At 55.3% G+C, this 9328-nt stretch overlaps 1 protein-coding gene across 1 annotated transcript in view; it reads right to left on the minus strand.

Moving 5' to 3' along the window:
• The window catches only part of SCTR (secretin receptor), an 88866-nt gene that overhangs the window by 40540 nt on the left and 38998 nt on the right, over nucleotides 1-9328 (minus strand). Inside the window, exon 4 of the mRNA XM_014547886.1 lies at nucleotides 154-261. Within this exon, the coding sequence (XP_014403372.1) occupies nucleotides 154-261 (108 nt within the window). The remainder of the gene's footprint in view (nucleotides 1-153; nucleotides 262-9328) is intronic.

Raw genomic sequence — 9328 nt, forward strand, 5'->3', positions numbered from 1 at the left:
AAAAAAGGTTTCCAATCCCTAGCAAGGACCCACCCACATCATTCCACTCATGATTTGTCCCCAAAGAAGTTTCCTTGGCCTCATGGGTCTGGGCTGAGGCCCCGCTCAGAGGCCACCCACAGCCTCTCCTCCGGCCCTTGGGCTGATGGTTACCGTTTCTGCCCGTGAACATCCAGAGGAATCTCGGACACTCCACTTCCACCGTCTGTCCGGGCTCAGAGGAGGGCCAGCAGCTCATGTTCTCCCACAGCCGCGGGCAGCCTGCCAAGAAGAGCAGCAGCATCAGACAGGGATGGAGCATGGGCCAAGGGCTACCCTGCTGCCCTGCCGTCATCCCCGACACCCTGGCTACTGGGAGCTCCCATTAAGGACTGCCTTTCTGAGTGCCTTTTCATCAGGGCCCTGGACTCTGCTATAGATGAGCTCTGTATTGACTACAGAGAAGGAGAGAGGGAGGGAGGGAGGGAGGGAGGCTCATTAGTGTAGGTCTGGCTTTCTCTAGAGCAGAGACATCTCCGGCCCTCGGCTCTCATTAAATGACTCAATGGCAGTGAGCCTCCATCCTGGCCACCAGTATAACCCTACGGGGAGCTTTTAAAATACACATAACTGGGCCAGCCATCACCAGCCATCCTGATTTAATTGGTCTGGGGTGGTCCCAGGCATGATGTGTGGTCAAGCTTTCCAGGTCATTCCAAAGAGATGGCGAGGTTGAGAATCCGTACCCAGGGTTCTCAAATTCCAGCTCGCATCGGAATCATCCAGAAGGCTTGTTGCAACACAGCTAGCTGAGCCCCACCCCAGAGTCTCGGGGGACCTGGGAATTTGCCTTTCGAACAAGTGCCCAGGTGAGGCTGCTGCTGCTGGCCGGGGACACGCCGAGAGCCACTGCGCGGCCTTTGGGAGCTGCAGCGGTGCGGCCACTGCCTCTGTCGTGGGAATGTTGCTGAAAGATTTCCCTCTCACCGGGTTTCCTTTACGAGGCCCCTCCTGGAAGATGGACCTGGTCCCAAGGCAAGGAGACGCTGAGCGGATGGTGAACAACTACCACACAGCTGTCCTCAGAGACACTGTTTCCTCTGTGACTTGGCTGCCAGGAAGCTCAGAGCCACGTTTGTGGCCCAAATCTGGTAGATGAAGGACTTTGAAAGGAGTCAGAAGATTGCTGGTGTCTTCAATGCAAAATAAGGCACTTCTAAGCCAGCCTTCCGGGTGATCTGATGCTACGGTCTCCCAACTTTTCTTGTCTTTGGGGACTTTTGTTGTCCTTGAGCTACCATGCCACTCTAAGGTGTCGATACCTGATAGCAAAGCAAATGATCCTTGTCCACAGGCATGCAATGAGTTTTGTCCAGTCGGGTTTCAACTGGGCAAAATTGTGTTCAGCCAGTTCTGCATCTGTTTGTAAATTCATTTCACCATTCAGCCTTCTGTGTCAGGTGCTTTGAATTTTCCTAAAAGCCAGTGGCAACATCGTACTGGTTCTCTCATTAATTAAGTACAATGTTTGGCAGGTGTTCACTTTAGATTTGTGAGTTATGACTGTACTCTCTTTTAAAAGTTATCATTCAACATCACCAGCCACCGATTCTCTCAGCGTTGGCCGCGGGGAAAGTAACGCAGGGAAAGGGCTCCTGGTGCCGGGCTTCTGGGGCCCCGGCCGGTCCCTGAGACCACAGCATGGTGGCGTTAGGAGGGGCTGGGAATGGGGCTGAGGTGACTTCATGAGAAGAGTCGGCCCTCATCCAGTTTGGGGAACAGAGCGCAGACCTCCCCACCAGAGCCCAGGACCCCCAGGGAGAGCCCGGTTTCTGGAGTCCCACAGGCCTGGGTTCCACCCTGCCTCACCACCCAGGAGCTCCCCCAGCCCATTTCTCTTCCTTGGGGCGGGGCGGGGGGGTGGGGTGCCTTCTTCCCAGGTTGTTGAGAAGAAGAGATCAACCTCACACAGCGGGTCAGATGAAAGGCAGCTGCCACCGCCTCCTCCCAGGCTCCTTCCAGTCTCATTCTGGTACCGGGAGCGGCCCAGCCGACTGGCTCAGAGTCTCTTCTCAGGCATGAATACAACCAAGCCCAAAGCATCAATGTCCTTCCAGATCTGTGTGAAGGTCCCCGGAGGCCAGGCCCACGCAGAGGTGCTGATCCTCCGGGATCACCGAGTCTAACTGCAGATCTCTAGGCCGCCCCCAGGAGAGGCTAGCGGCATTCTGGGACCCGGGAATGTGTCGTAGCAACTCCCCAGAGATCTGCTGCCTGTGCTCAGCCGGCCTCGCTTTGACAATCTCCCCTCCCCTCCGTGGAGCCCCTATTTCTGCGCTCAGATCCACCAGCAAACTGAGATAGTGAGACAGGCAGCCTCCCCAGGACCAGGGAGGTCCTGCCCAGGGCAGCTCCACCTGGTGCCTGGGTGCAGGCGGCTCCCTGCACAGGGCGGAGACCCCGTGAGAGCCGAGCCTGTGCGAGGCCCCACTGCTGCAGGCCTGTACCTGCAATGGGCCGGGCACAGCGCAGGCACTGAACACACTTGACTTTAAACTCCATGTTCAGGCCCTGGCCTCCATCCTCTGCCTGCCAGCTCTGCTTGGGTTACACCTGGGAGCTCATTCAATCCACGGCAGCGCAGCCAGGGGGTTCCTGGAGTCACCGAGCCAGGAAATGGAGGCCAGGACTGGCTAGCCACCCTGCTTGGTGCCACGGCACAGGCTCTGCCCACGTGTCCTGTCTCCAGGTGGCACCAATGCCAGCTTCCTAGAGCCCTCCTCACGGGAGCCAGGCTGGGGATGCTGGGAGGGGACTGGAGGGTTGGGAAGGTGAGGCAGTAGGACCAGCCCCCAGACGGAGGCCGGGGAGAGGGGGGGAGCGGGAAGGAGGCCAGGCCTAGATCAGGATGCGGGGCCGAGGGCTCTGGAGGTAAAGCAGCCCCAGGACGACAGCACAGGTTGTGGTCCCGGGAGGGAGGTGTGGAAAGGGAGGGAGAGGCCATGGACAGAGGCAGGTTTGGGTGTGGCTCCCACAGGACTGTCAACGCATCTATGGGACCCAAGAACCATGTGTCTGTCCTTTGAGGAATGTGGGGGATGAGAGCCCCTTAGATATTCCTGGACCTTCAACCCGCTCTCACAGGGAGCCCAGCTGAGGAGGGCGGAGCTCCTCTCCCTCTGGAACTGACCCAGAACCTCCCACTGGCCCGGCTACTGGCTGCCTCGATTCCAGCTGTGGATACCACTCGCCAGGCCGGTCAGGGGCCCTGGAGCTCACAGGCCCGGGGCTCTGGCCTCCCCAGATCCCCCTGGGACGGTGACATGGTCCTGGGAGGGCTCTTCACCGATGACCGTGAGTGAAGCCTGGAGGCAGAGCTGGGCCCTCGCCCCCGCTCCTACAGAGACCCCGGGGGGTGCAGCCCTCAGCCAGGGCACAGCCTCCCTGCCAGCTCCGCAGCATCGCCTGGATCAGAAGCAGGGGCGCCCTTCCTGGCTGTAAAGAATGCAGGAGCCTCTTCCCTCACTTTGGGAGAAATGGATCCAGGGCTGGGCTGACCAGGTCAGCAGGACACTGGCCCACGGCTCCAGTCCACGAGGCTGGACTACCCATGTCCGGCTGGCCAGACAGATGCGAAGGGTGCCAGGGCTTCTGGCAGGCTTCCTGACCTGGGTCATGCCGGGCTGGGCCCGCAGGGACAGTGGCCTGGTACTGGCAAAAGGCAGGGTAGAAATGGTGGTGTGAGAGGTGAGGAAGAAAGGGGGGCCGACTCCCCTATGGGTCCCCGGCCAGTGGTTCACTGCCACACCCTCCACAGCAGCCCTGGAGAGAGAAAAGGGGGGAAAGGGGCCATCTGGCCTGTTCTGGACACGATCAGACACTGTGGAGCCTGTAGGGGTCAGGCAGGGTCACTGCCCCACAGCAGAGAGGACACAACCAGGCTCCAGGGGTAAAGTGACATGTGCAGGTGACAGAGCTTATAATGGTGCGACTCGGACCCCACCTGCTGGGCTACCCTTAGTGGCAGCAGACCTGGATGCTAACCCCACACAAATCACTTGTGTCCTGAGTACACGACATGCCACACTTGCTCCCAGCCTCGGCTTCCCCGTCTGGTCACGGACGGTGTGGGACCGACCCAGTGCCCATGTCAGGGACACCTCCTGCGTGGCGAGCACTGTTAGCTGAGACGTGCTAGAACACTTTACTTTTAATAGTGACACATTCTTAAAGACAATTTTAAATGTGTATCCAAAAGTTATAGAACTAGCATATCACATTTGTGGTTTTATAGCTACTATTGTTTATGATGAGGTTAAGTTAGTAAAAAGTCATTTGGAGAAAAGGGAGCCCTCATGTACTGTTGGTGGGAATGTGAGCTGGTGTAGCCACTGCGGCAAGCAGTATGGAGGCTCCTCAAAAAATTAATTGTGGAATTATCATACGATTCAACAATTCCACTTCCGGGTATTCATCCAAAGGAAAGAAGTAAGTACCTTAAAGAGATAGCTGTAGCCCCAGCATTCCCTGCAGTGTGTTCACAATGTCCAAGAAAGGAAAACAACCTCACTGTCCATGGAAGGATGAACAGATAAAGAAAATTACAGTAAATACTACTCGGCCTTAGAAGGAGGGAAATCCAGCCACTTGTGATAGCATGGATGAACCTGGAGGACATTACGCTAAATGAAATAGGCCCGACACAGAAAGACAAATACCACGTGACCTCACTCATCTGTGGAGCCCAAAGACGTCAGACTCGTAGACCAGAGAGTAGAAGGGTGGTCCGGGGCTGGGTGGGAGAAATGGGGAGAGCTGGGGCAAAGGCCAAGCTGCAGTTACTAGTCTAAGATCTCATGTGCAGCACGATGGGGGGAAAGTCAATTGTTTTAAAGGGAAAATTACTAAGGAAATCCCAGCACAGGTGGTGTGGCTGCAGCTGAGCCGCGGGGATAAAGTATGGGGAGCAGGGAGCTCTGTGCACCTCCGGCCGCTTGCAGGGACCGCCTTAGCTCCAGGGTGTGAGGGAGGGTCTCAGGCCCCATCCCCACCAGCTCCTGCTCTGGGCTGGGGGAGGGCGGAGGGCGTCCTGTCCTTGTCTCCCCGGGGCTCTGGAAGGAAGGGACAATGCGAAGGATTCAGGCCACTGTGGGGTCCTGGTAGTTTTAGGAACATAGTGGCAAAGCCGGACGCCCGAGTTGGGGCTGAGGGCAATCTGATGGGAGAGCTTTGTAAACGGGGCCACTGCTACTGAGCCACTAGGAGGGCTCACTTCCTCTGGGAGGCAGGGCTGAAACAGACAGAAATCAGCTGCTGTGAGAGTGGCAGGGCCCAGGGCAGGTGAGGGCACGCCTCCCACCCCTCCGCCATTTCTAATGGTCACCTGTCGTCATGCCTGCCTGGCTGGAGGGGATGGGATGAACGGCTGGGGAAGTCTAAGTGGGGACACAAGAAAAGACAGCATCGGACCACAAATGCCATCTGCGAGAGCAGCGGTGCCTGCCGAGGGCCCGGGCACGAGTGGACAGCATGGGATACTGGCCTGAGGCAGGTGGTGTGGTGGAGCTAGGGTGAGCTTTGGACCCCAGTATACCTAGGCCTTGGCCCTTACCCCTTTCAGCCTCAGTTTCCTCGTCTATAAAATGGGCATAGTAATACCCCAGGATTTTAGTGAGAATTAAGTGATTTGTGTGTGCAGTGCAATATTTTTCAATATATTAACCTTTGTTCCTTTTTTGTATCATGGTATTTCTTCCCCTTTCTCTCTCTCTTCCTCCTCAGATTACTGGTTCACAAGCTGTGCGGGGCAGCAAGAAAACCTAGTCTTCCTGGCTGCAACCCCAAAGGGCCGGGCGGGGGGATGCGAGGAACGCTGGTGTAATCCAAATGCTTGGGAGGAAACAAAAGGAGCAAGACTTTCCTCAGACTGGGGAGACAGGGAACGGAAGTGATGAGCAGGACATAGAAGGTTTCAGAAAGAGGCTGAGCGCCCTGGTGCCTGCCCACCTACAGGAGTAGTTGAGAGGCGAGATGCTGTGAGTCACGTCCCAATGAGCGGCACACGGGCAGCTGCAGAGCCCACGCCTCCCGAGAAGCCCAGGTGGGGCCAGGCCTGGGGCAGGCTCTGTCAGCCACCACTCTGGGCTCCTCAGACATGTGCCACGTGGATCTCTGTGGGGAAGGTTCCTGCCATCCCAGGAGAATGGGGCCAGAATTAAAGTTATAGAAAACGGAGAATGTTCTATTTTTTCCTGCTGGAGTTTATGGACAAGGACTGTTTCCTTCATATGTGTGAAGCCCCTGGCACTGGGCCAGGCCCAGAGAACACTGGGTCCCTCTGTCCTGCCACCGTCCTGAGAAAAAGAGGTGGCCCCAGAGGCAGGGCTGGCCGTGGGCAGGGGCTGGGACAGGGCAAAGGCCAGTGCCAGTCTCTCGATGCCCCCAGCCGGGTGCCCCGCGTGCACTGCAAGTCTGCCCTGCGTTCGCCACCGCGGGCTCCGTCTGCAGTCCTTGGTTTATTTATAAACAAGCTCGGATGGCCTGACCATCATCTGGACTATTTCAGGAGCAATGTGTCAGGCTGCAGTGACGCAGCCAGGTGGGGCCAGGATCTGCCCCTGTCAGTGTTAACGCTACCCCCTGCCTAGAGCTGCCATATCCACCTTCTAGCACCTTCAGGACCCCCTCACCCCCACACACCCTTTCTCTCAGGAGGCGCTCCTGCTCCTGCGCAGCCCTGGTTTCTCGCTTCTTGTCTTCCCTCGCCCTTCGCAGCCCGCAGCCCATCCCTACACATCCAAGCAGCAGCCTGGGGGGTTCCTGGGCATGGCTGATGGCCGCCTGTGGCAGTCAGGTCAGGGAGTGGTGCCCTCCTTGGGTTGGCTGGAGCATTGGCGTGGGAAGGCATTCTGAAAGCACAGCACAGGAGGAACAGCCCGGGGGTGGGGTTGGGGGGAGGGGGAGGCGGGTGCTTCTCTTTCAACCAAGAAGCACAGACAGTCTGGTTCGTGGAATGAACTGCCTTGGAAGTAGTGCCTTTCCCGCCACTGGAAGTATTCAAGCAGAAAGGGTCACGGAATGAGGAGGCTGGGAAATGCTGGCAGCGGTGAATGGAGGCTGCACTAAATGAGATAAAGGACCTTCCAACCGGAGGCTGAGGCTGGTTCTGGGGCCGGTTCTGGGGCCGCCCGCGAATCTCCCTCCAGGAGGCCAGCTCCAGGTGAGGCAGGCGAGCTCTGAACACGTATGCTGAGCCCTTCCCGCTCAGGAACTGCACACACTGTTCCCAGACCCACACAACCTCCTCCTCTGGCCCGAGAACTCGTCCTCACCAGACCTAAGCTCTTAGCCTCATGTACCTGTCACACCAATGAAAGATTAATTGGTATCGACAGTCCCTTCTTTTTCTGAAGCAAATCCCTTCTTGGGAGGGTAAGGCCGTCTCAGTCTGGATTGTAAACTAGAAAATCCTTAGGATTCAGAGTCAAAAGATTTGGGCTGAGAGTCCTGTTTCAGCTCTGAGTGCTCCCGGGCCCCTCAGAGCCTCCATCCTCATCTGTGAAATGGGGATAGTGGTACTGACTGCGCAGCTTGGTCTAAGGAGTAAACAAGAAAATGTCTAAAATGTTATACAAACAGAAGTTACTTGTTTCTGAAGAAGGAGCCAAGATCAGCTGTGCCAAGGAAAGGGTGGGAGGCGTGCGCTGTGGGCGGGTCAGGGGATGTCCCGGGGCAGGGGGAAGGGTTTGGCTGCCCAAAGCCACCAGGAGCCAGAAGAAGAATCGAGAAAAGGACCCGGGAATGTTTGCTAGAGAAAAGTGCATTTAAAGCTGGCACGTATGAAATACTGAAACATGCTACAACGTGGACGAACCTCAAAAACAGTATGCTCAGTGGAAGGAGGCAGACACAACAGGTCAAATACTGTAGGGTCCCATCTATATGAAATGCCCGGAGTCAGCAAATGCATAGAGAGAGAAAGTGGATTAGTGGTTATCAGGGTCAGGGGAGAGGGAAGGGTGAGGAGTGATTACTTCACGGGTATGGGGTTTTATTTTGGGGTGATGAAAAGTTTTGGAACTAGATAAGGTGGTAGCTACATGGTATTGTGAATGTTAACTCCAAAATTATTTTTTTTTGTCTAAAGGTGTATGTATTTAGCACTATTACACCAGAACATATACAGAATATTGACACAATTATACATATGCGTTAGACCTCCAGAATGGGATATTTTAACAGATCCTCTTCTCAGTTAATGAAACATACAACCTAATAATACTTGCAAGCATGCAACTGATATCAAAACCTAAATAATACTTGTTTTTTAAGAAAAAATGTAGAGCCCAGCCAGCGTGGCGCAGTGGTTGAGCGTCAACCTATGAACCAGGAGGTCAGGGTTCGATTCCCGGTCAGGGCACACACCCGGGTAGTGGGCTTGATCCCCAGTGCGGGGTATGCAGGAGGCAGTGTTGGGGTCCAACCCCAGCAGGTCCAGGGGTCCCCAAAGGTGTGGACGGAGTCGGCGAAGAAGGAATGACACGAGACAGCCTTCAGTTGATCAGCAGCCTAGTCAGGACCTCTAGCCAGGATCTCCAGCCAAAGTTCTGGTCGGAGTTCTGGTTAGGAACTGATCAGGATCTGATGTTTATTGTCTTGTTACATCTATATTTATACCAGCCGATTTTAATCCTGTCAATTTCTATTACAAAGGTTAGGGCGTTTCTTATCTCCATTCCAGGGAGTAAAGATTATGTAGCTTAACTACCCGCCTGGCACTTAATTAAGGGGTTGTATCCCCTCCCTAACCTCGGGGAAAAATCCCCACCTGGGGAAACAACCTTTCTCGGAGAGGTGACCTTGGTTAAAACACATGGCACTAAGGAGAGCAAACATATTAAGAACAATATGCTATATATGCCAGGTCCCTTGAAACATATGCTGTGCAGATGTTTCTTTCCTGCAGCGACTGTGTCAAGCAGCAAGGATGGACCGGCTTCCAGCAAATTCCCCCTTTTTTATTTTTTAAATGATAGCGCATGCAAATCAGTGGCCACCTCTCAGATTGGGCTGTTTAAGACTCGGAAGAACACTGGCAAGCAATGACAATAAGCATAGCTATAAACATAGTGGACGGATTGCACAAGGAGCCTTGTTCCTGTAGAAGGTTGCTGGCCTCTTCAGTCAAGGGATTTCAGCTGTCCTCAAGTCAGTGGTTTGGTTGTCCTTGTTGGTCTGGCTAGCGGGCGGCATCACTGGCGATGGGCTTTCCGAAGCGTCAGCGAGTTGAAGGGCTGCATCAAAGGGTCCATCAGGGCCGTGCTTGATGGTGGTGTCGGTGTCCAAGGAG

This window comes from Myotis brandtii, unplaced genomic scaffold (assembly GCF_000412655.1).
Source record: "Myotis brandtii unplaced genomic scaffold, ASM41265v1 scaffold488, whole genome shotgun sequence".
Classification (NCBI taxonomy): Eukaryota; Metazoa; Chordata; class Mammalia; order Chiroptera; family Vespertilionidae; genus Myotis; species Myotis brandtii.